General features: G+C 45.3%; 1 protein-coding gene across 1 annotated transcript in view; it reads left to right on the top strand.

Annotated features, from left to right (window-relative positions):
- Positions 1–26976, top strand: part of PDS5B (PDS5 cohesin associated factor B) — a 225703-nt gene that overhangs the window by 107528 nt on the left and 91199 nt on the right. Inside the window, exons 14-18 of the mRNA XM_069758991.1 lie at positions 5568–5649; positions 7675–7723; positions 8167–8306; positions 12660–12775; positions 21234–21339. Of these exons, the coding sequence (XP_069615092.1) occupies positions 5568–5649; positions 7675–7723; positions 8167–8306; positions 12660–12775; positions 21234–21339 (493 nt within the window). The remainder of the gene's footprint in view (positions 1–5567; positions 5650–7674; positions 7724–8166; positions 8307–12659; positions 12776–21233; positions 21340–26976) is intronic.

Below are 26976 nucleotides of genomic sequence, written 5' to 3'. Positions count from 1 at the left end.
GTCATTCCTGATGGCACGCGCAGAGGCCAGCCGGCTTCTAAAGCGACTATTGCTCGCTGGATCAGAACGGCAATTTTGGAGGCTTACCGGGTCAAGAACAGAGTGCCCCCTCCTGGGATTAAGGCTCACTCTACCCGGGCAGTCGGCGCCTCCTGGGCGGTGCACCACAGGGCTTCCGCTCTACAGCTTTGCAAAGCGGCAACTTGGTCTTCCATCCACACGTTCGCCAAATTTTACAAGGTCCATACCTACGCATCGGCGGACGCCAGCCTAGGCAGAAGGATCCTGCAGGCGGCAGTGGTGAGTCCTCTGACCTGATGGAAGTCTGTTTTCCCGCCCTTGGGACTGCTTTGGGACGTCCCATGGTTCCTGTGTCCCCCAATGAGAGGCGATAAAGAAAACAGGATTTTTGGTTGCTTACCGTAAAATCTGTTTCTTGGAGCCTCCATTGGGGGACACAGCACCCTCCCAATGTTTTTGTTATATGTTCTCTGACTGTTCTCACGTTTACAGTTCTCAAGTTTGTGGTTATGGTTTTTCAACCTTGTTCTTTCTCCTACTGCTTTCTCACTAACTGAAGAGTTTAATGCCAGTCGGTGGGGTGTACACTGCAGAGGAGGAGCTAATTTTTTTATTTGCATAGTGTCAGCCTCCTAGTGGCAGCAGCATACACCCATGGTTCCTGTGTCCCCCAATGGAGGCTCCAAGAAACAGATTTTACGGTAAGCAACCAAAAATCCTGTTTTTTACCACCTAAATGCATCTAACTTCTGAACAGGTTACAACAGCCGGCAGATTGTAAGGCCGCTATTTGGTCATGAATTGCCACCGCAAACATCAGGACCACAAAATCATGATCTGAGGGCACCAATTGGGATAAAGAGGAAGCCCCCACACTCTGTTAACCATTTATAATGATGTAGTCACTATTGACAGCAGCATCTAAGGGGTTAAACAGATTTGGACGGTGCAAACACTGATCGTGGCTGATGCAGAAAGTTGTCAGCTATAGTGCACAACCGACAGATGCTGGATTGTCACCTGTATGGGGAGGCTATTCTCTTATATGTAAGGTCAGTTAAAAGGCGTATTGGCGGTCATTAAGGGGTTAAACAATACAAGTCACAACTGGTACAGGAGGAGAGAGGACCCTGCCCGCGAGGGCTCACAATCTACAAGGGATGGGTGAGGATACAGTAGGTGAGGGAAGAGCTGGTCGTGCAGCGGTTTGGTCAATGGGTGGTTACTGCAGGTTGTAGGCTTGTCGGAAGAGGTGGGTCTTCAGGCTCTTTTTGAAGGTTTCGATGGTAGGTGAGAGTCTGATATGTTGTGGTAGAGGGTTCCAGAGTAGGGGTGATGGGCGAGAGAAATCTTGTATGCGATTGTGGGAAGAGGAGATAAGAGGGGAGTAGAGAAGGAGATCTTGTGAGGATCGGAGGTTGCGTGCAGGAAAGTACCGGGAGACGAGGTAACAGATGTATGGAGGAGACAGGTTGTGGATGGCTTTGTATGCTATGGTTAGGGTTTTGTACTGGAGTCTCTGGGCAATGGGGAGCCAGTGAAGGGATTGACAGAGGGGAGAAGCTGGGGAATAGCGGGGGGACAGGTGGATTAGTCGGGCAGCAGAGTTTAGAATAGATTGGAGGGGTGCGAGAGTGTTAGAGGGGAGGCCACAGAGCAGGAGGTTACAGTAGTCAAGGCGGGAGATGATGAGGGCATGGACTAGGGTTTTTGCAGATTCTTGGTTTAGGAATGTACGGATTCGTGAAAATTTTTTTGAGTTGAAGGTGGTGGAGAGGGCTTGGATATGTGGTTTGAAGGAGAGATCAGTGTCAAGGATTACCCCGAGGCAGCGAGCTTGTGGGACTGGGGAGAGTGGACAGCCGTTTACTGTAATGGATAGGTTTGCTGGGGTGGGGGTGGGGGGGTCGCTTGAGATGGGGGAAAGACAATGAATTCTGTTATGTCCATGTTAAGTTTCAGAAATCTAGCGGAGAAGAAGGATGAAATAGTGGACAGACATTGAGGGATTCTGGTTAGAAGGGAGGTGATATCTGGTCCAGAGATGTAGATCTGTGTGTCATCAGCATAGAGATGATAGTGAAAGCCATGAGATTCTATGAGCTGTCCCAGGCCAAAGGTGTAAATGGAGAAGAGCAGGGGTCCTAGGACTGAACCTTGTGGGACTCCGACAGATAGAGTGCGAGGTGAGGAGGTGGTGTGTGAGTGGGAGACGCTGAATGTCCGGTCTGTTAGGTATGATGAGATCCAGGATAGGGCCAAGTCTTTGATGCCAAGGGATGAGAGGGTCTGTAATAATAGGGAATGGTCCACTGTGTCAAAGGCAGCCGACAGGTCCAGGAGAAGGAGGACAGAGTAGTGTCGCTTGCTCTTGGCGGTTAATAGGTCATTGGTGACCTTAGTTAGGGCAGTTTCAGTGGAGTGGTGTGACCGGAAGCCAGATTGTAAGCGGTCAAAGAGGGAGCAAGAAGAGAGATGGGTGGACAGTTCAAGATGGACATGTTGTTCCAGTAGTTTTGAGGCATAGGGGAGAAGTGATATAGGGCGGTAGCTAGATAGAGGATGGGTCAAAAGAGGGATTTTTGAGGATAGGTGTGATTGATGTATAAACATCTCTTTTGCGGCTTGCTTTTTCTTAGTGCCCACCATTGTAAGTTTTCATTTAAGCAACAGCTGCCCCAGTTGGTGTGATGTAAAAAAGTTGTCACATGTCACGTTTTGTTCTTAGTCCCATACGTCAAATCTGAAACGACTCGCATTCCCTGATTCTTTTCAGGTTTTTCCTCCAGGCTGCTGTTGTCACAAAGTGTCCATATCTTGATGCCTTACTTTGCTGGCTTAGGGTACTTTCACACTAGCGTTTTTTTAAAATCCGTGACAATGCGTCGTTTTGCAGAAAAAACGCATCCTGCAAATGTGCTTGCAGGATGTGTTTTTTCCCCATAGACTTCTATTGACGACGCATTTGCGACGGATTGGCACACTTCTCGCTTTGGCGGACCGTCGGGAGAAAAAAAACCCTACATGAAACGTTTTTTTTTTTTTCCCCAACGGACCGCATGCGCGGCCGGAACTCCGCCCCCACCTCCCCGCACCTTACAATGGGGCAGCGGATGCGCCGGAAAAATGCATCCGCTGCCTCCATTGTGCAATGCAGCAAACGCTAGCGTCGGAATCTCTCCCCGACGCATTGCGACGGGGAGATTCCGACGCTAGTGTGAAAGGAGCCTTACTCTGTATATATTGTTTGATTGGGCACCTACCTCAGAATGCCACAAGTTGTTCATCCACAGTGACATTAACTTCAATATTGTATAATTTTGGAAGAATCTCTATTAATTTATCGCAAACTTCTCTAATAGCGACTCGTTATTAGAGAATTATCTGATTTTAGCAAAGGACAAATTTCTTGCCTGGGCAGAAGTCTGCAACTTCCAAATTACTCTTTTGTTTTTAGACAGAATTGCTGTCATTGGACTAGATGTCTGGTCATTGTGCCACATCAAGATCCAACGTCAGAATCAGAATTCTGTTAATCACTTTCCTCTCCACTTCCTCATCTTCAGACACTTTCTCCAGTTGGATATCGTCTTCAGAATCTGAGGCGTTGGCAAGCTGTTCAATTCAGCTTCACTCAATGGATGTCTTCTCTTTGACACATTTTTATCCAACTTTCCAAATAATGGACACTCACGACATTAACCGGGTAAAATCTGCGTTGTGGAATAAAATAGCACTATATAAAGAAACAACAATAATAAAATCGCAGTAAACACTAACCTGTTTAGGCTGGTTTCACATTTATGTTTTTTGCCGCTGCGTTTTAGTGCAAAAAACGCATGCGTTTTCCCCCCCCCTATACTTAACATTTAAAACGCATGCTTTTTTTTTTGCATGCGATTTGCCGCGTTTGAGGACGCATGCGTCTTTTCTATGCTTGCGTTTTGTTGCGGAAATGCAACATGTAGTAATTTCTAGAGGCGTTTTTTTTGCGGCAAAAAAACGTATTGCTGTCTATGTAAACACATGCGTTTTTAAGCACATGCGTTTGGTTGCGTTAAAAACGCATGCGTTTTCATAGAAAAAAACAAGAAAACACACTGATAAGCCACCCTCCACCATAAAGGTGATAAAGGTATCCTAACCCTACCCCTAACCCTAGGGATCCTAACCCTACCCCTAACCCTAGGGATCCTAACCCTACCCCTAACCCTAGGGATCCTAACCCTACCCCTAACCCTAGGGATCCTAACCGTACCCCTAACCCTAGGGATCCTAACCCTAACCCTAGGGACCCTAACCCTAGGGATCCTAACCCTAGCTATTTCTGTTTATAGTGGGTTTTCTAGTTGTTTTTGATGATTGGCAGCTGTCACACACTTCTCAGCATGCGTTTCAAAAACGCAAACGCAGGAAAAAAACACATGTAAACGCGTCAAAACGCCGCGTTTTTTTCCCACATACAAAAACGCATGCGTCTAAAAAACGCAGCGTTTGCACGCATTTACATGCGTTTTTTTCACTACCTGCGTTCGCGTTTTAAACGCTGCATTTTTAAACGCAAATGTGAAACTAGCCCTAGCAACAATAAGAGCTTATATACTACAGCGAAACAGACCTGTACTCAAAGCCCATCAATCTGCAGTAACATGCAAATGTATCAAATGCACGGACTGGCAGGAACTGGAGAAATCGATAAACCATAGTAGGTGCAAAAGATAATCCACAATGATACTATAAATCAATTATGTGACTGAAATTATGACAAGAGATCTGTACAATACCACTCATAATAACAACAACTACCCGTAAATAAACTCGCCTATCCATAAGTTTTCAGATCCTCTTAATAAACAATCTGCAGCTTTACAAACTTTTTTCCAAATAGTCCCAAACAGTATAGCAGGGTTAAAGCTTGTGGATCGAGGGGCGCCCAGAGGTTGCTGCATGCACAGTCATACAGGGATTACTGTTGGTCACTGAATAGGACCACCAACTGGACTCATGATTACAATTGTATAGAATGAAAATAAAAATGTACGTTTTAATGAAACTTCTTACACAAAAATGTATATCAATCTTCTTAACTCCTCCTGCCATATAGCATCCTGCCCGCTGGTCAGGTGACATTTTCACAGTGACAGGTTCCCTTTATATTGACCCTTAATGCTACTACAGCCTATATTCCCTTCTTTATATATGTAATAATTATCTAGTAATCTTTTTTTCCGCCCCTCCCCACCAACCCACTGGTGATCTTGTAAGAGATTTCACACATATCTATACTGCTGTCATCTGTTGCTGCTGAGCAGGTTTCATTGCTCTTACTAGGAGCTGCTCTTACTAGGAGCTGCTCTTCAGTACCTGGCAGTGGCTGCTACTCTCGGAATGCATTGACGCTTTGCAGCTCCATTCTGTGTTTGGGTTTTTCTCCTGTCAGCCATGTGTTGTAATCACAGCTTAGCAGTGGGATGCTGGGTGTCAAACATCCATCAATCTGATTTAGATTACTTTTAACTTTGCTTTTCTTCTTCCTTCTGTGAAAGAGCATTGAATGAAATGTGGAAATGTCAGAATTTGCTCCGACATCATGTGAAGGATTTGTTGGACTTGATGAAACAGCCCAAAGTAAGTCTGTCTTTGTTTCTATCAGGAGAGATACTGTGTAAATGCTTCATGTAAATTGATAGCCGCCTTACTAGTGCATCAGTACAGAGCCAGCTGTTAAGGTACCGTCACACTAACCGACGTTGCAGCGATCCAGACAACGATCCGGATCGCTGCAGCGTCGCTGTTTGGTCGCTGGAGAGCTGTCACACAGACAGCTCTCCAGCGACCAACGATGCCGGTAACAAGGGTAAACATCGGGTTACTAAGCGCAGGGCTGCGCTTAGTAACCCGATGTTTACCCTGGTTACCAGCGTTAAAGTAAAAAAAAACAAAAAAAAAACACTTCATACTTACCTTCCGCTGTCTGTCCCTCGGCGCTCTGCTTCTCTGCCCTGTGAAAGCACAGCGGCCGGAAAGCAGAGCGGTGACGTCACCGCTCTGCTTTCCGGCCGCTGTGCTTACACAGGGCAGAGCGCCGAGGGACAGACAGCGGAAGGTAAGTATGAAGTGTGTTTTTTTTTTTTACTTTAACGCTGGTAACCAGGGTAAACATCGGGTTACTAAGCGCGGCCCTGCGCTTAGTAACCCGATGTTTACCCTGGTTACCAGTGAAGACATCGCTGAATCGGCGTCACACACGCCGATTCAGCGATGTCAGCAGGAAGTCCAGCGACGAAACAAAGTGCTGGACTTTCTGCAGCGACAAACGACATCACAGCAGGATTCTGATCGCTGCTGCGTGTCAAACTGAACGATATCGCTAGCCAGGATGCTGCAACGTCACGGTTCGCTAGCGATATCGTTCAGTGTGACGGTACCTTTAGTCGGTGCCGGGACACGGTCACAGCCGCCACTCACTAGAAGAAGTCGAGTCTGGAAGTGTCAAATTGGTTTTGGTCAAAAAACAGGAATCTGAGGCTCATAATTTTTGGGAGATGAGGCCCATCGGTAATCACTAAAGGTGGGCGCTATCAATGAGTAAGTGATACTGTCCTGGGGCATCTATGTGAGGGTTCATTATCACTGGAAGAGGAGGAGGAAAAATAGGAGATTGTATCCTCTCCTTCATAATCCGTGCCGAAGGCAAGGAAGGCGTAGGACTCCTCAGCTGAATGTAGTCTTTGGGAAGGGCTGTTAAAATGAAGATAATTATTGCATAAATTGGCCAATTCATGTGTGCCTAGCAGCCATCAAGAAAGCGACCTTCTTTGCTTTGAACCTAACCAAATATGATAGCTCTCCTGGAGTGCTCAGTCAGAAAACATTTGTATACAAATATCAAAGACAGACCGTCACTTCCAAACAGAAAATCAGGTGTGAACAGGTGCAAGCTAAAAGTGGCCACCTCCATATGTAACTAACAAATTGAAGCTGCAATCTTTAATTTATAGTTGCAAACATTGAATATATTGAAAGTGGAATTGCATTGCTTTTCTTGAAAAAAAAAAAAAAAGCTAAAATGAAGATAAGGTGACCTTCTTTGCTGGTAACCTAACCTAATGATACTTCTCCTTGGCTGATAGTTTACAATTATATCGGTTGGTAGGTTTTATCGAGCTGTGATTAAAACCTGTTCACACCTGTGCTGTAACACTGCACACTTTTTTTATACATTTCATGCATTTTTAGACTGTCTACTCTTTTACTCAATCTATTAGTTGGCTTACTTTTGTTCACAAAGTTATGCAAATAGTGGCAATTGTGTTAAGCAAATTCATAATTTAGGCCTCGTTGTGCCCTTTGAGCATGATGAAAAATAGGTCTAAAAAACACACAAATGCGGAACTTCTAAGCCCCCCTGCGCTAATGAAGCCAGAATCCATGTAGTCATGTATCATAGCAAACCAGAGCCACTGATTGCAGGTAGTTCCCTCACTGGGAGGTGATGTGGTTTTTCTTTACATCAATATGAATCAATAGTCCATACTTTAGTACTATTGAAACCCAGTGTACTTTCTTGGCTTTACACTATGATCTCCGGTGTTGACTTCATGGGTTTATGAAATTTAACTTTATTAAAGATTTTATAATTTTATCTTTCAGTCGGAGTCTGGAAGTAAAGCAATTTTTTCCAAAGTCATGGTCATTACACGTAAGTCCTCGTGTGAAATGTGATAGTTAAACATCTTTTTATTGCTTCTAGTCTTTCATACAAAGCCTCGATTGACATTCTACAATGTGTCTACTAATGGGAATGTATGCGATCTATTAGTAATGGGTGATGTACAACTAGAAGCTTGTCCTTACAGCCCCCATACACATTAGGGTAGGTGTTGGCTGACTTACGTAGTCCGTCAGATAGCGATTGCTCTCGACTTCCCCATACACGTAAGACTCTTGTGGTAGAGCCATATCCTCCCGCTGAGTAAATGTATCAGAATTTCAATCGCTGGATCCGTCTTTCAATCTCGTCTGTCGGTGGAGAGTTGTATGGGTTCCATAGACAAACTGTAGATTCGGGCGACTTTCTTCTGTGAATAGCATAGCGACAGGTGACTTGATTTACATTGTTTTTCATTTGTTCTTTCATCATAGGAAACTTACCCGATCCTGGTAAAGGTCAAGACTTTTTAAAGAAATTTACACAAGTTTTAGAGGAAGATGAAAAGATTAGGGGGCAACTAGAGAAGATTGTGAGCCCAACCTGTTCATGCAAGCAGGCGGAAGTTTGTGTGGTGAGAATCGGCCTTTAAAATACTTTCTTACCAGCTGCTAGTCTTCTAAATTGTTCTTTTGCTTTTCCAGAATTAAAGTCGCCACATTGTACATTGTAAAATCACTACAATAACCTGTTGTATATATTATTTATTTTTAGAGCACCATTGATTTTGAGTTTCTGTACATAAGAATGGGTTTACTCACAAAATACAAATATAAATTATGGTCAAGAAACTAACAATTATAGACTGGTACAGAAAGCAGAGGGCCCTGTCCCTGCGGGCGTACAGTCTACAGGGTAATGGGAAGGATACAGTAGGTTGGGGGGAGGTTGTGGCATCTCCTGTGGTGAGAAGATGGGGTATTGCAGGCTGCAAGCTTTCTTGAAGAGAAAGTTCCGAGTGTGGTGGAATCTGACGTGTTGGAACACAGAACTCCAGAGGATGGAGGATACTCGGGAGAAGTTTTTTAGGCAATTGGGTGAGCAATGTATAAGTGTGGTGGAGGGAATAAGGTCTTGGGAGGACCTGAGATTATATGTTGGAAGATATTGCGAGATTAGTTCAGATATATATGATGGAGACAGATTATGGATGGCTTTGTAGATCAATGTTGGTAGTTTGAACTGGATGTGTTGTGGGAATTGGGAGTCAATGAATGGGTTGGCTGAGGGGAGAAGCACAGGAGTAGTGAGGAGAAAGATGGATTGGTCGGACAGTGGATAGACTGGAGAGTGGTGTAAGTGTTAACTGGGAGGCCATTGTAGTAGTCAAGGTGGAAGATGATGAGGGCATGCACTAACATCTTAGTAGATTGAGGATTGTGGAAAGGAAGGATTCTGGAAATACTTTTGAGTTTGAGGTGTCAAGAACTGGGATATGCAGTCTGAAGGATAGGGCAGAGTTGAGGGTAATTCCAAGGCATCGAAGTTCAGGTACAGGGGAAAGCGTGATGTCATTTATTGTGATAGATAAGATAGATTGAGTAGGTGGATTAGGCAAGATGGTGGAAAGATGATGAGTTCAGTTTTGTCTATATTGAGTTTTAGGAAGCAAGAAGAGGAGGAGGAGGGTATGGCTGGTAGACACTCAGGGATTCTGGGCAGCCGGAGGTGATATCTGGGCTAGAGAGATCTGAGTGTCATCATCAGCGTCTAAATGTTACTGGAAACCATGGGACTTTGAGTTGCACCAGGCCAAAGGTATAGATTAAGAAGAATAAGGGTCCCAGGGCAGAGCCTGAAGGGACACCAGCAGAGAGGGCAGGGTGAGCAGGTAGTATGGGAGTGGAAGATGCTAAATGTGCAGTTAGAAGCGTATCCAGGCGAGCACAAGATCTTTGACGCCAAGGAAAGAGAGGATCTGTAGTAGGAACAAGTGGTTGACTGTGTCGAAGGCAGAGGACAGGTCTAGAAGGAGGAGTATAGCGAATCGTCTGTTAGCTTTGGCAGTGAGTAATTTGTTGGTAATTTTTTTAGGGTAGTTTCGGTGAAGGGGGATGGAAGCCAGATTATAGGTTGCCAAAGAGTGAGTTAGATGAAAGCTGGGAGGAAAGTTCAGCGTGGACATAATGTTGGAGGAGTTTGGAGGCGAAAGGGAGCAGCAATTTGGGATGATAGCTGGACGTAGAGGTTGGGTCGAGGGATGTTCTTGTTTTTTTTTCTTAGGATGAGTGTGACAGTGATATATTTTAAAGCAGAAGGGAAGATACCAGAAGATAACAATAGGTTGAAGAGATGGCTTAGGCCGCAGGGGTCCCCAACCTGTAGCTCGAGAGCCACATGTGGCTCGAGGACCCATGAATTGTGGCTCGCGGCTGTCTGCCAGCTTGGTGCATTAGCTCCAGTTCTAGCAAATAGGTATGAAGAGCACATCTGAATTTTGTGAGCAGCCCTGCACAGAAGAGCAGATCTGGATGCACATATACTGGTCTTAGGGGTTTTGAGATGATTTAAGTATGGTACGCTGGAGACAAGATGATACCACCTGTCAGAGATGTTTGAAGCTGGATGTGACAGTGTCTTGGGAGTGCTTTATAGGAGAATACTGAATGGGGGGTATTGTGGGAACCCCTGGATCTTAGTATACTGCTTTGGCGTGATTTCTGTGGAAAAGCTTTAGTTACCATTATGACTGTAATGGGGGCTTTGGTTGCCACTATTGTGAGGGGGACGGGAGCTGAATGTGGCTCGCGACCCTCTCTCAAGGCTGGATGTGGCTCCCGACCCTCTCTCAGAACTGAATGTGGCTCTCAAGGTCAGAAACGTTGGGGACCTCTGGCTTAGGGCCAGGATAAGTGTGGTGGTGAGGTTGGGAAGAAGGTGGGATGATGTTAAGTGCACAAGTAGTGAGGTGCAATATGGAGAGAAGATGAGTAAGCTCTCCTTCAGTGATGTCTGGGAGGAAGATAATGGGGGAAGGGCATTGATCTGTTATATGGAGGGGTTGTGGTTGAGCAGTAAAGACTTCCCTTGAAATAAATCGTAAAAGAAAACAGCAACCCGCACCACCGACCACCCACTGTGGTCACTTCCTGGTCAGATCACCTACGCTGGATCGCAGACCTCGGGTGCTAATAGCCTGAAAACATGCCATGTGGAGTATAAACGAAAAGAAAGCGGCAGCACTCACCGGTCTTCTTGCAGGTTATTTATTGGTGAGAAGCACCTGGGAGGTGCGAAACGGCCGTCGTTCAGCCCCCACATGTCTTTGTAACCACACCCCCCCGTGCCGTGAAGATTTTTCTCACCAATAAATAACCTGCAAGAAGACCGGTGAGTGCTGCCGCTTTCTTTTCGTTTATAAAGACTTCCCTTGATTGGTCAATCTTATTTTTGCAATATGTGGCAAATTCTTCTGCAGAGAGATGTGGGAGGTCACAGTGGAGGGCAGAAGTGGGAGTTAAGTGTTGCATAACTGTTTGGGGTTGTGGGATAAGGAAGATATGGGGTATGTGAAGTAGTCCACTTTAGCTGAGGTGAAGGTTGACTTGTTTAAATGCGGTGAAGTCGTCTAGCTAGTGCATTTTCTTCCAGCGCTGCTCGACAACCTTGGACACTTGTCCAATCGTTTTATTGAGGCTGTTGTGCCAGAGTTGTCTATTGGTTTATTACACTCTGCCGTGCATGAGAGGGGCAACAGAGTCAATGGCTAATGTGAGTGTGGCATTGCAGAAAACGGTGGTGTTGTCTTTGTCGTGGAGTGAAGATATGGAGGACAGCGGTAGAATAGAGTCGAGAGTATGTGAATGTCCAGGTGTGCGAGGTTTCTTCTGTGTGGGGTGTGCTAGTTGCCGGACATTGGTGGCAGGCGAGGAGGACTAGGATCTGAAACTAAATAGATAGTGGTCAGATAGGGAGAATAGGTGGGTGAGGATAAGGTCTAGTGTATGTCCTTCCGTGTGGGTGGCTGTGGAGGGCCACTGAGTAAGATTAACGAACGAAGCAAGCGGTGTCCTCGCATCTGTGTTCTTCATTTTTGTTTTTTTTTCTGATTAGTCATTATTTATTTTTTACACTTGATATATTTATTTTTCTTTAATCTGTCTGGAACAAACTAAAATCACAAGATCAGTGTCCACAGCAATCCTCTGTGAGCAGCTCAGAGATGATCTAATTTTACTACCCACTCGACTGTTAGATTGCTGTTAGCAATGATCTGATCACTGAGGAATGCTGAGGACACAGATCATATCCTCCCATTTTGCACAACGTCTTTTTCAGGCAGGTGCTTTCCGTTAACTGCCTGAAAAAAATGCTTAATGTTAAAAAGAATGAAATGTTAAATATATGACCTCTATGAGATGAATATAACTAGGTCATAACATTCCACATCATTCCACCCCCCATTACTTTTGTCTGAGTCTGTGTGTTTGTTTGTGAAATTTTACTCTTTATTTACTTGAAAATGTTTAACTATTACTATAGTATAAGATTGGTTGTTAACCTATAAATGATAGTGAAAAATCTAAAATGCGTAATTATTTTTTATTCTTCTGTAAAATTTGAAAAATTTTCAATTAAAATAAAAAAAATATATAAAAAATGAAATCTGCACTGCAGTGTAAATTGTCATGCTGTGCAGATGTTCAGTCTTTAGAGATTCTTTTAACCACGTTTATAAAGACACAAAGCAGCTTAAAACTGTGAAAGTCCAATATAAAGCAAAGAGTCGCTTGGCTCAATCAGAATGCGTGGAATACAATTTATAGAACACGATCATGCAGCATCATTCCATGTAATAGGAGTTTTTCTGCCTATTTGTTGAACATGTTTAAAGCAGACTGTAAGTCACACTCCTTATAATTTGATAAAGAAATATGTAAAAGGCTAAGCTAATTCTTCTTCTCTCCATTTTCTTTAAAAATAAAAGCGTGACATTACTAAGAAACTAGGCAATCCCAAGCAGCCAACAAATCCTTTTCTGGAAATGATGAAGTTTCTGCTTGAACGAATAGCACCCGTGCACATTGACACAGAGTCAATAAGGTAAGAAGCTGTGTTATGTCATCTGTATAAAGAAAGGATGTGTGCACAGGGGCTGCTCAAGTGCAGGAATTGTACCCATTTTCTTGTAAAGAAATGTAACACCTGTATGACAGGAAATTTTTCTTTGTAAGATCATCTTTCTCCCCTCCCCTTTTTCCAATTGTCACAACTTTTTTTTCTTTCAACTTTTTATTTTTGCGGGACGAGTTTTCAGTGACACCATTCATTTAAACATACAAATGGAAAACTGGTAAAAAAAAATATTAATAAATCAAGGTTCTGTGAAATTGTTAACAAAAAAACAAAACAAAAACACATTTCTGCCATTTTTGGGGAGTTTCAATTTGTGTTAAAAATGACTTGGAGACCATGATTTTTCAGGGGAGTAGAATTTATGGTAAAATCAACCTTGTTTTTCTAATAGAAGTTATGAAAAAAATGTCAGGGTTTTGGAAACAATGGCAAAACTACTAAGCTGCTTTAGGAAATGACCGCAGACCTTTTCCTTATTGGTTTTCTAAAATATTTGTAGGAAATACTCTGCTGTCGGGATAAAGACTTTGTGTGCACATACTTTTATACTGGTTTCCGAGGGCTTAAAAAGAATTCCCTTACTCGATCCCTTTAAGGTACCGTCACACTAAGCGACGCTGCAGGGATACCGACAACGATGTCGATCGCTGCAGCGTCGCTGTTTGGTCGCTGGAGAGCTGTCACACAGACAGCTCTCCAGCGACCAACGATCCTGAAGTCCCCGGGTAACCAGGGTAAACATCGGGTTACTAAGCGCAGGGCCGCGCTTAGTAACCTGATGTTTACCCTGGTTACCGTTGTAAATGTAAAAAAACAAACACTACATACTTACATTCCCGGTGTCTGTCCCTCGCCTTCAGCTCCTGTGTCAGCGCCGGCCGGCCGTAAAGCAGAGCACAGCGGTGACGTCACCGCTCTGCTTTACGGCCGGCGCTTACACAGGATGCAGGAGGAGCGCAGGGAAGCGAACACCGGGGGACGCGACAGACACCGGAATGTAAGTATGTGTTTTTGTTTTTTTTTTTACATTTACAATGGTAACCAGGGTAAACATCGGGTTACTATTACTAAGCGCGGCCCTGCTCTTAGTAACCCGATGCTTACCCTGGTTACCCGGGGACTTCGGCATCGGTGGTCGCTGGAGAGCTGTCTGTGTGACAGCTCTCCAGCGACCACACAGCGACGCTGCAGCGATCGGCATCATTGTCTATATCGCTGCAGCGTCGCTTAATGTGACGGTACCTTTAATCTCACACACACACACACAGCGAAGCTACTTTGTCAATTTTGGTAAACAGGGGTGTTTATCTTTTATTTATTTTTTAAGTTTGCTAACAAAAGAGAGATGGATATATCTATCTATCTATCTATCTATCTATCTATCTATATATATATGTTCCCTCTCACCCCCGACTGAGGGTGGTCTTTTTTGTCCTTTCTCATTCTTGAGTCCTCTAAGGAGTTTGAGGACGCAGGATCTTGGTTGTTCCCAGCATTGCGCTTTTCTGGACAGAGTGTTCAGATGTTGCTCCTGGGATCTGTTGTATCCATTTTCCCAACTTAAGGGTCAGTGCTCCGATCACCACTGGAATCACTGCTGCCTTCACCTTCCACATCTTCTCCAGTTCTCCTTTGAGGCCCAGGTATTTCTCCAGCTTCTCATATTCCTTCTTTCTGATGTTGCTGTCACTTGGCACTGCCACATCTATTATCATAGCTGTCTTCTGATCCTTGCCTACTATCACAATGTCTGGTTGGTTAGCCAACACCTGCTTATCCGTCTGGATCTTGAAGTCCCACAGGATTTCAGCACTTCCATTCTCCACCACTTTCTCTGGGGTCTCCCACCTGGACTTAGGGGGACCTAGCCCATATGCTGTGCAAATGTTTCTGTATACGATAATATGTATATATGTGTGTGTGTGTATGTGTGTGTGTGTGTGTGTGTATATAGATATATATAGATAGATAGATATAGATACAGTCATGGCCAAAAGTATTAACACCCCTGCAATTCTGTCAGATAATACTCAGTTTCTTCCTGAAAATGATTGCAATCACAAATCCTTTGGTATTATTATCTTCATTTAATTTGTCTTAAATGAAAAAACACAAAAGAGAATGAAGCAAAAAGCAAAACATTGATCATTTCACACAAAACTCCAAAAATGGGCCAGACAAAAGTATTGGCACCCTCAGCCTAATACTTGGTTGCCCAACCTTTAGCCAAAATAACTGCGACCAACCACTTCCGGTAACCATCAATGAGTTTCTTACAATGCTCTGCTGGAATTTTAGACCATTCTTCTTTGGCAAACTGCTCCAGGTTCCTGATATTTGAAGGGTGCCTTCTCCAAACTGCCATTTTTAGATCTCTCCACAGGTGTTTTATGGGATTCAGGTCTGGACTCATTGCTGGCCACCTTAGAAGTCTCCAGTGCTTTCTCTCAAACCATTTTCTAGTGCTTTTTGAAGTGTGTTTTGGGTTATTGTCCTGCTGGAAGACCCATGACCTCTGAGGGGGAGACCCAGCTTTCTCACACTGGGCCCTACGTTATGCTGCAAAATTTGTTGGTAGTCTTCAGACTTCATAATGCCATGGACACGGTCAAGCAGTCCAGTGCCAGAGGCAGCAAAGCAACCCCAAAACATCAGGGAACCTCCGCCATGTTTGACTGTAGGGACCGTGTTCTTTTCTTTGAATGCCTCTTTTTTCTCCTGTAAACTCTATGTTGATGCCTTTGCCCAAAAAGCGCTACTTTTGTCTCATCTGACCAGAGAACATTCTTCCAAAACGTTTTAGGCTTTTTCAGGTAAGTTTTGGCAAACTCCAACCAGGCTTTTTTATGTCTCGGGGTAAGAAGTGGGGTCTTCCTGGGTCTCCTACCATACAGTCCCTTTTCATTCAGACGCTGACGGATAGTACGGGTTGACACTGTTGTACCCTCGGACTGCAGGGCAGCTTGAACTTGTTTGGATGTTGGTCTAGGTTCTTTATCCAACATCCGCACAATCTTGCGTTGAAATCTCTTGTCAATTTTTCTTTTCCATCCACATCTAGGGAGGTTAGCCACAGTGCCATGGGCTTTACACTTCTTGATGACACTGCGCACGATAGACACAGGAACATTCAGGTCTTTGGAGATGGACTTGTAGCCTTGAGATTGCTCATGCTTCCTCACAATTTGGTGTCTCAAGTCCTCAGACAGTTCTTTGGTCTTCTTTCTTTTCTCCATGCTCAATGTGGTACACACAAGGACACAGGACAGAGGTTGAGTCAACTTTAATCCATGTCAACTGGCTGCAAGGGTGATTTAGTTATTGCCAACAACTGTTAGGTGCCACAGGTAAGTTACAGGTGCTGTTAATTACACAAATTAGGGAAGCATCACATGATTTTTCGAACGGTGCCAACACTTTTGTCCACCCCCTTTTTTATGTTTGGTGTGCAATTATATCCAATTTGGCTTTAGGACAATTCTTTTTGTGTTTTTTTCATTTAAGACAAATTAAATGAAGATAATAATACCAAAGAATTTGTGATTGCAATAATTTTCAGGAAGAAACTGAGTATTATCTGACAGAATTGCATGGGTGTTAATACTTTTGGCCATGACTGTAGATAGATAGATATATATATATATATATATATATATATATATATATATATATATATATATATATATATATATATATATATATATATATATCTATATCACACACACACACACACACACACACACACACATATACACTACCATTCCAAGGTTTAGGGTTACTTAGAAATTTCCTTATTTTTGAAAGAAAAGCACCGTTTTTTCCAATGAAGCTAACATTAATATACGCTCTATACATTGTTTAATGTGGGAATTGACTATTCTAGCTGTAAACGTCTGGTTTGTAATGCAATACCTTCATAGGTGTATAGAGGCCCATTTCCAACAACCATCACTCCAGTGTTCTTATGGTACATTGTTTTTACTAGCTTTAGAATACCCTTGAAAACTCTTGTGCAAGAATGTTAGCACAGCTGTAAACAGTTTGGCTGATTAGAGAATCTATAAACCTGACCTTCCTTTGAGCTAGTTGAGAATCTGGAGCATTACATTTGTTGATTCCATTAAACACTCGCGGGCAGCACTGTGGCGCAGTGGTTAGCACTGCAGCCTTGCAGCGCTGGGCCTATCGCAGCTGACATCGGGCACTATGTGCCAGGAGCGGTCACGGACCGCCCCCGGCACATTAACCCCCAGCACACCGCGATCATGTTTGATGTGCCGGCGGTATTGGGAAGCATCGCGCAGGGAGGGGGCTCCCTGCGGGCTTCCCTGAGACCCCGCAGCTACGCGATGTGATCGCGTTGCTGCGAGGGTCTTTTACTTCTCCTCCCTGCAGCAGGCCAGATCCAAAATGGCCACGGCATCCGGGTCCTGCAGGGAGGGAGGTGGCTTACCAAGTGCCTGCTCAGAGCAGGCGCTTGGTAAGCCTGCAGCGCTGTAAGTCAGATCCCTGTGCAAACTGTCAGATCAGCGATCTGTGATGTCCCCCCCTGGGACAAAGTAATAAAGTTAAAAAAAAAATTTCCACATGTGTAAAAAAAAAAAAAAAAAAAAAAAAATTATAAATAAAAAAAAATATATATATTATTCCCATAAATACATTTCTTTATCTAAATAAAAAAATCAAACAATAAAAGTACACATATTTAGTATTGCTGCATCCGTAACGACTCAACCTATAAAACTGTCCCACTAGTTAACCCCTTCAGTAAACACCGTACGAAAAAAAGAGGCAAAAAACAACGCTTTATTATCATACCGCCGAACAAAAAGTGGAATAACACGCGATCAAAAAGACAGATATAAATAACCATGGTACCGCTGAAAACATCATCTTGTCCCGCAAAAAACAAGCTGCCATATAGCATCATCAGCAAAAAAATAAGTTATAGTCCTCAGAATTAAGCGATGCAAAAATAATTATTTTTTCTATAAAATAGTTTTTATTGTATAAAAGCGCAAAAACATAAAGAATATATATGATATAAATGAGGTATCGCTGTAATCGTACTGACCCAAAGAATAAAACTGCTTTATCAATTTTACCAAACGCGGAACGGTATAAACGCCTCCCCCAAAAGAAATTCATGAATAGCTGGTTTTTGGTCATCCTGCTTCACAAAAATCGGAATAAAAAGCGATCAAAAAAATGTCACGTGCCCGAAAACGTTACCAATAAAAACATCAACTCGTCCCGCAAAAAACAAGACCTCACATGACTATGTGAACCAAAATATGAAAAAATTATAGCTCTCAAAATGTGGTAACGCAAAAAATATTTTTTGCAATAAAAAGCGTCTTTCAGTGTGTGACGGCTGCCAATCATAAAAATCCGCTAAAAACCCCGCTATAAAAGTAAGTCAAACCCCCCCTTCATCACCCACTTAGTTAGGGAAAAATAAAAAAATGTGTTTATTTCCATTTTCCCATTAGGGCTAGGGTTAAGGCTACAGTTAGGGTTGGGGCTAAAGTTAGGGTTTGGATTACATTTACGGTTGGGATTAGGGTTAGGGGTTTGTCTGGGTTCGCGGTGTGGTTAGGGTTACCTTTGGGATTAGGGTTAGGGGTGTGTTTGGATTAGGGTTTCAGTTATAATTGGGGGGGTTTCCACTGTTTCGGCACATCAGGGGCTCTCCAAACGCGACATTGCGTCCGATCTCAATTCCAGCCAATTCTGCGTTGAAAAAGTAAAACAGTGCTCCTTCCCTTCCGAGCTCTCCCATGCGCCCAAACGGTGGTTCCCCCCCACATATGGGGTATCAGCGTACTCAGGACAAATTTGACAACAACTTTTGGGGTCCAATTTCTCCTGTTACCCTTGGGAAAATACAAAACTGCGGGCTAAAAAATAATTTTCGGGGGAAAATTTTTAATTTTTTTATTTTCATGGCTTTGCGTTATAAACTAGTGAAACACTTGGGGGTTCAAAGTTCTCACAACACATCTAGATAAGTTCCTTGGGGGGGGTCTAGTTTCCAATATGGGGTCACTTGTGGGGGGTTTCTACTGTTTAGGTACATTAGGGGCTCTGCAAACGCAATGTGACGCCTGCAGACCAATCCATCTAAGTCTGCATTCCAAATGATGCTCCTTCCCTTCCGAGCTCTGCATGCGCTCAAACAGTGGTCCCCCCCCCCCCCAGATATCGGGTATCAGCGTACTCAGGACAAATTGGTCAACAATATTTAGGGTCCAATTTCTCCTGTTACCCTTGGAAAAATACAAAACTGGGGGCTAAAAAATAATTTTTGTGGGAAAAAAAATATTTTTTATTTGCACGGCTCTGCGTTATAAACTGTAGTGAAACACTTGGGGGTTCAAAGCTCTCACAACACATCTAAATGAGTTCCTTAGGGGGTCTACTTTCCAAAATGGTGTCACTTGTGGGGGGTTTCTACTGTTTAGGTACATTAGGGGCTCTGCAAACGCAATGTGACACCTGCAGACCATTCCATCTAAGTCTGCATTCCAAATGGCGCCCCTTCCCTTCCGAGCCCTCCCATGCGCCCAAACGGTGGTTCCCCCCCACATATGGGGTATCAGCGTACTCAGGACAAATTGGACAACAACTTTTGGGGTCCAATTTCTCTTGTTACCCTCGGGAAAATACAAAACTGGGGGCTAAAAAATTAATTTTTGTGGGAAAAAATTTTTGTTTTATTTTTACGGCTCTGCATTATAAACTTCTGTGAAGCACTTGGTGGGTCAAAGTGCTCACCACACATCTAGATAAGTTCCTTAGGGGGTTTACTTTCCAAATGGTGTCACCTGTGGGGGGTTTCAATATTTAGGCACATCAGTGGCTCTCCAAATGCAACATGGCGTCCCATCTCAATTCCTGTCAATTTTCCATTGAAAAGTCAAACGGCGCTCCTTCCCTTCCGAGCTCTCCCATGCGCCTAAACAGTGGTTTACCCCCACATATGGGGTATCAGCGTACTCAGGACAAATGGTACAACAACTTTTGGGGTCCATTTTCTCCTGTTACCCTTGGTAAAATAAAACAAATTGGAGCTGAAGTAAATTTTTTGTGAAAAAAAGTTAAATGTTCATTTTTATTTAAACATTCCAAAATACCTGTGAAACACCTGAAGGGTTAATAAACTTCTTTAATATGGTTTTGAGCACCTTGAGGGGTGCAGTTTTTAGAATGGTGTCACACTTGGGTATTTTCTATCATATAGACCCCTCAAAGTGACTTCAAATGTGATGTGGTCCCTAAGAAAAAAAAAATGGTGTGAAAATGAGAAATTGCTGGTCAACTTTTAACCCTTATAACTCCCTAACAAAAAAAATTTTTGGTTCCAAAATTGTGCTGATGTAAAGTAGACGTGGGAAATGTTACTTATTAAGTATTTTGAGTGACATATCTCTGTGATTTAATTGCATAAAAATACAAAGTTGGGAAATTGCGAAATTTTCAAAATTTTCGCCAAATTTCCGTTTTTTTAACAAATAAACACAGGTAATATCAAAGAAATTTTACCACTAGCATGAAGTACAATATGTCACAAGAAAACAATGTCAGAGTCACCAGGATCTGTTGAAGCGTTCCAGAGTTATAACCTCATAAAGGGACAGTGGTCAGAATTGTAAAAATTGGCCCGGTCATTAACGTGCAAACCACCCTTAGGGGTAAAGGGGTTAATTTATGGGGGTCCATGTGTTCAGAAGCACGGGCTGGCCACAATGTATGGGCACTACAGCGTAAGGGCACTACAATGGCAGATTTGCAATTTTCACCCAGCAATATCCATTGCTGCTTGTTTCTGAAAAATACACATGTAGTCAAAATCATCCCTACACCTGTAAATAAATTCCCAGAGGGGTTTAATTCCCAAAAATTGTCACTTGAGGGGGATTCTGCTCTTCTATTACGTAGGGGCTCTGTACATGGAGTCCCAAACTAGCCCATGAAAATTGTTCTCCAAGTGTCCAATAGTGCTCTGTCCCTCCCAAGTCTCGCCGTGAGGCTAAGCAGTACTGTCCATTTATACAGTGGGGCAAAATCTGACCTCCAGTTTTCTGGTTTCAGAGTCTGAGTCACTGGGATATGTTGAAGTGTTCCAGAGTTATGACCTCATATAGTGACTTTGGACAGAGTTGTAAAATTTGGCCTGGTCAGGAAGATGAAGGCATGCTCGGGGTTAAAGACCGAAACCATTTTGAATCTTTTTTTTTTTTATAAATATACATATACATATACATCCAAGTTGATTGACTATAGACATTCATGTAACTATATAGAGCAGTCCTAGCATTTTCACTTTTGAAACTGTATTGGCACAGGAGTTGATTACCCCAGCTGTATATGCCCTTAGCTCTTAGTAATATACACTCATTTGTTTGAATGTTTTCTTTACAAGTTCCCTCATTAAACTGGTGAACAAGTCCATAGACGGCACAGTGGACGATGAAGAGGAAGGTGTGTCGACAGATCAAGCAATCAGGGCAGGCCTAGAATTACTTAAGGTAAATGAGTTTTAAATAACTTTTATTATAATATAGCAATCTTAATTGTTTATAGTTGCTGGTTAGTGATGAGCGAATATACTCGTTACTCGAGATTTCCAGAGCACGCTCGGGTGACCTCTGAGTATTTGTTAGTGCTCGGAGATTTAGTTTCCTCACCTCAGCTGAATGATTTACATCTGTTAGCCAGCTTGATTACTTGTGGGGATTCCCTAGCAACCAGGCAACCCCCACATGTACTTATGCTAGCTATCAGATGTAAACATTCAGCTGCGGCGATGAAAACGAAATCTCCGAGCACTAAAAAATACTCGGAGGTCACCCGAGCGTGCTTGGGAAATCTCGAGTAATGAGTATATTCGCTCATCATTATTGCTGGTCCTTCTTTTCAGCCATAATTTCATTCATTTTACCACACAAGTTGTGACTAGAAATGGGCAAATCCAAACTGTAAAGTTCGGCTTCCTTACCAAATACCTACTGTCCAGGCACCACCAGGAAGTCATTGTTACTGTTCAGGTTCGGAAACCCGAACCCCGGGTGTTTGTTGTGCTGTCATGTGCATGACAGCGTGGCAAACACTGCTTCTGATAGGTAGTAAAATCATTATCGCCGGTCATACAGCCACGGTTCCCACGCTGTCAAATGACAGCGTGAGCTCGCAGCTGTGATCAGAGGTAAAAAGTTTACCTCCGTTCGCTGGTGTCGACTGATAGGACTACTGCTCCCATCAGCCTACGCCTGCTGCTGCTTATAACAGCGAGATCGGGCGGCGGCTGATGGGAGGATTCATAAGCCGGTGCCTGCACTCTAAATAAATAAATAAATAAACAGGTTCCGCTGTTTTTTTTTTGTTTTTTTTATATAACCAGCCAGGCAAAACTGACTGCTGGGGGCTGCAGCTCTCAGCTGTCGGCTTTAACAAGGCTGGTTATCAAGAATAGATGGGTCTCCACTCTGATTTTTTTCTTTATCGCCTCTCATTGGGGGACACAGGAACCATGGGGTGTATGCTGCTGCCACTAGGAGGCTGACACTATGCAAATAAAAAAGTTAGCTCCTCCTCTGCAGTGTACACCCAACCGACTGGCATTATACTCTTCAGTTTAGCTTAGTGTCAGTAGGAGGTGGACACGGGTCTTTTATTAGACCCTTATCTACCTCAATGTGCGTCGTTTTCTTTCAGGTTTTTTTCGGAAGGGATACAGGGTGAGCAGTCAAACCTGTAGTCCCACAAAGCGGACTATGAGTACGGCGTGTACTGCCACCCCGTATCCTCATAGATCCCTCTCCAGGACCAAGATCCTAGCACACAAGCGTGCTCAGAAGTCCGGTCCTGGCCCCGTCCCCCACCCACTCGCCTACCAGAGCCTGTCGGTCGGAGGAGACGAGGACGTCCATCACAGCTCCGTGGACGTCTCATTCCCCTCAGGTTAGTAACGGCGTGGGATGTTTAGGTGAGTATTTCCCCTCCATTCCCCCGGGATCTTTTCTTCAGGGCATCCTGGACGGGGTTCAATCCGGACAGCTGGCGGAACTTGCCTACCAGATTTCTCACGCGGGTGAATATCTGGTCTCCGCCTCCCTGGACGCCGCGTCTTGTGCGGCTCAGGCGTCCAGCAACGCGGTTGCCATCCGCCGAACCGTTTGGCTTAAGGCCTGGCAGGCGGATTTGTCTTCTAAAAAGTCCCTTACCAGCCTTCCTTTTCAGGGGTCTCGTCTCTTTGGTTCTAAGCTAGACCAACTCATTAAGGACGCTACAGGGGGTACGAGTTCCCTTCTTCCCCAGGCCTAGCCTCGACGCCCTCCTCCTAGACGTCAATTTTGGTCTTTTCGGTCCTTTTGGCGCTTCGCGGCATCAAATTCCTTCTCCCAGCAGCAACAGAGGCCACAGGCCGTCAAGAGGAGAAGACGGTATCCTTGAGGCCCACTCCTTCCTCGCTACTCCCAGGGTAGATCCTCCAGGTCCAGGACTGGAAGGACCTCCTCGGCATGACTCGACTAGTAGCCAGGCCACTTCCCAGGCTGGGCGGCCGTCTCTTCTTCAGGGACGTCTGGATCTCCTCAGGAGAGGACGCTTGGGTCAGGGAAGTTGTATCCTCGGGATACAAGATAGAGTTCCTTTCTCGACCCCGGGATCGTTTCTTCGAATCCCGACCTCCAAGAGATTCCGCTCTAGTTCCGGGTTTCTTCGCAGCCATCGCGTCTCTCCTCAAAGCCGGGGTAATCGTTCCCGTCCAAGAAAAAGAACGGTTCACAGATTTCTACTCAAACCTTTTTGTAGTACCGAAAAAAGACGGCAGAGTGCGTCCCATTCTGGATCTCAAATTACTAAACAGGAGAGTCCGTCTAAAGCACTTCAGGATGGAATCCCTTCGTTCGGTAATCGCTTCCATGGAGGCTCACGAATTTCTGTGTTCCATAGATGTTCAGGATGTCTACCTCCATGTTCCGATATTTCCAGGACATCACCGATTCCTGCGCTTTACGCTGCTCCAGGAACACTTTCAGTTCGTCGCCCTGCCGTTCGGTCTTGCATACCGCCCCAAGAGTCTTCACGAAGATCATGGCGGCACTGATGGCCATCTTGAGGGTCAGAGGTCTGGGTCTTTTTCCATACCTCGACGACATCCTCATCAAGGCTCCGTCCTTTTCTCAGGCCCACGAAAGCCTGTCCATCGTTGATACCCTAGCCCGTTTTCAGGTGGTTGGTCAACCGGAAGAAGTCCTGTCTTATTCCTTCTCAGCGCATCATCATTCTGGGCATGCTCTTCGACACCCGTCGGACCAGGGTCTTTCTCCCCGAAGTCAAGAGATCCATTCTTCGTCAGGACGTACGCGTGCTCCAGGGCCCTCGGCCTCCCTCCCTCCGATCGGCCATGAAGGTTTTGGGGAGGATGGTAGCAACATTGGAAGCGATTCCCTTCGCCCAATTTCATTCTCGACCTCTTCAGCAAGCCATCCTGTCTCAGTGGAACAGGTCTGTTTTCCCCATGGACCGCCCGATCCGACTCTCCCCCCCCCCCCGAGTCAAACGGTCTCTCATGTCCCAGGGCAGGTCCTTCCTTCCAGTTCACTGGCAAGTGATGACGACGGATGCCAGCCTGCTCGGCTGGGGTGCAGTGTTTCGCCACCTGACTGTACAGGGCCGCTGGTCAGCGCAAGAGTCAACCTTACCGATCAATGTCCTCGAGATCCGGGCCATTTTTTTCTGTCCCTTCGTCACTGGGAAAGGATTCGCAGGGGCCTTCCTATCTGAATCCAGATGGACAATGCCACGGCGGTGGCATATGTCAACCATCAGGGGGGAACTCGGAGCGCCTTGGCCGAGGTATCCAGGATTCTCCTTTGGGCAGAGGCAACGGTTCCGGTGATATCCGCGGTGCATATCCCCGGCGTGGACAATTGGGCCGCCGACTTCCTCAGCCGCGAGGGTCTCGCGGCAGGGGAATGGTCCTTACGTCCGGAGGTCTTCCATCAGATTTGTCTTCGATGGGGGACTCCGGACGTGGACCTCACGGCGTCTCGAACGAACAGGAAGATTCCGCGGTTCGTCTCCAGGTCTCGCGATCCTCTCGCAGTGGACGTCGACGCTCTGGCCATTCCTTGGTCACAGTTCGGGCTGCCCTACCTGTTCCCACCCCTTCCCTTGCTTCCCAAACTGCTGAAAAAGATCAAAGCAGAAGGGATGCCGGTCATTCTAATCGCCCCGGATTGGCCTTGGACAGCTTGGTTCGCGGAGCTCATCAATCTTCTCGCGGACGCTCCCTGGCGCCTTCCAGTCTGGCCCGATCTGCTGTCTCAGGGTCCGATCTCCCACCCGAATTCTCAGTCGCTCAGTTTATCGGCGTGGCTGTTGAGACCGCAGTTCTAAGAGCGTCCGGCCTTTCGGCCCGGGTGATTTTTCACCATGATTCAGGCTCGGAAGCCTTCATCTTCCAGGATCTACTATTGTGCCTGGAAAGCTTACTTCCGTTGGTGCGAGTCCAACCGCGTTTCACCTATGTCCTTTTCCCTGCCTTCCATCTTGGTTTTCCTTCAGGCAGGACTGGATTCGGACCATGCTCTTAGTTCCCTGAAGGGCCAGGTTTCTGTGCTTTCCATCCTTTTTCAAAAGACTTTAGCTTCCAGACCACAGGTTAAGACCTTCCTTCAAGGAGTAGCCCACGCGGTCCCTCCGTACAGGGCCCCTGTGGATTCATGGGATTTAAACCTGGTACTGGACGTTCTGAGGGTTCCCCCCTTTGAACTTCTCAGGGAGGTTTCCCTATCAGTTCTGTCTTGAAGGTGGCCTTTCTTGTGGCCATCACTTCTATCCGCCGCGTCTCCGTGTTGGCGGCTCTCTCTTGCCGTCCTCCTTTCTTGGTTATCCACCAGGACAAGGTGGTCCTCAGGCCTCCGCCTTCCTTTCTTCCTAAGGTGGTTTCCACATTCCACCTCAACGAGGACATCGTTCTACCTTCCTTTTGTCCAGCTCCGACTCATCTTCTGGAGCGATCGTTGAACAAGCTGGACCTTGTCAGGGCAGTGAAGATCTATCTGGATAGAACGTCCACTTTCCGGAAGACGGATTCTCTTTTCGCCATTCCTGATGGCTCGCGCAGAGACCAGCCGGCTTCTAAGGCGACTATCGCTCGCTGGATCAGAACGGCTATTCTGGAGGCTTACCTGGTCAAGAACAGAGTGCCTCCCTCTGGGATCAAGGCTCGCTCCGCCCGGGCAGTCGGCGCCTCCTGGGCGGTGCACCACAGGGCTTCCGCCCTACAGCTATGTAAAGCGGCAACCTGGTCTTCCATCCACACGTTCGCCAAGTTTTACAAGGTCCATACCTACGCTTCGGCGGACGCCAGCCTAGGCAGAAGGATCTTGCAGCCGGCAGTGGTGAGTCCTCTGACCTGATGGAAGTCTGTTTTTCCCGCCCTTGGGACTGCTTTGGGACGTCCCATGGTTCCTGTGTCCCCCAATGAGAGGCGATAAAGAAAACAGGATTTTTGGTTGCTTACCGTGAAATCTGTTTCTTGGAGCCTCCATTGGGGGACACAGCTCCCTCCCAATGTTTTTGTTATATGTTCTATGACTGTTCTCACGTTTACAGTTCTCAAGTTTGTGGTTATGGTTTTTTCAACCTTGTTATTTTTCTCCTACTGCTTTCTCACTAACTGAAGAGTATAATGCCAGTCGGTGGGGTGTACACTGCAGAGGAGGAGCTAACTTTTTTATTTGCATAGTGTCAGCCTCCTAGTGGCAGCAGCATACACCCCATGGTTCCTGTGTCCCCCAATGGAGGCTCCAAGAAACAGATTTTACGGTAAGCAACCAAAAATCCTGTTTTTTTTAAATTATTTAACCCCTCTGTGACCTTAGACGTACTATCCCGTCGAGGTGCCCTGGGCTTATCTGACCCTGGACGGGATAGTACGTCATAGCCGATCGGCCGCGCTCACGGGGGGAGCGCGGCCGATCGCGGCCGGGTGTCAGCTGCTTATCGCAGCTGACATCCGGCACTATGTGCCAGGAGCGGTCACGGACCGCCCCCGGCACATTAACCCCTGGCACACCGCGATCAAAGATGATCGCGATGTGCCGGCGGTGCAGGGAAGCACCGCGCAGGGAGGGGGCTCCCTGCGGGCTTCCCTG

This window comes from Ranitomeya imitator, chromosome 3, assembly GCF_032444005.1.
Source record: "Ranitomeya imitator isolate aRanImi1 chromosome 3, aRanImi1.pri, whole genome shotgun sequence".
NCBI lineage: Eukaryota > Metazoa > Chordata > Amphibia > Anura > Dendrobatidae > Ranitomeya > Ranitomeya imitator.
This window is presented reverse-complemented; position numbering and strand designations above follow the sequence as displayed.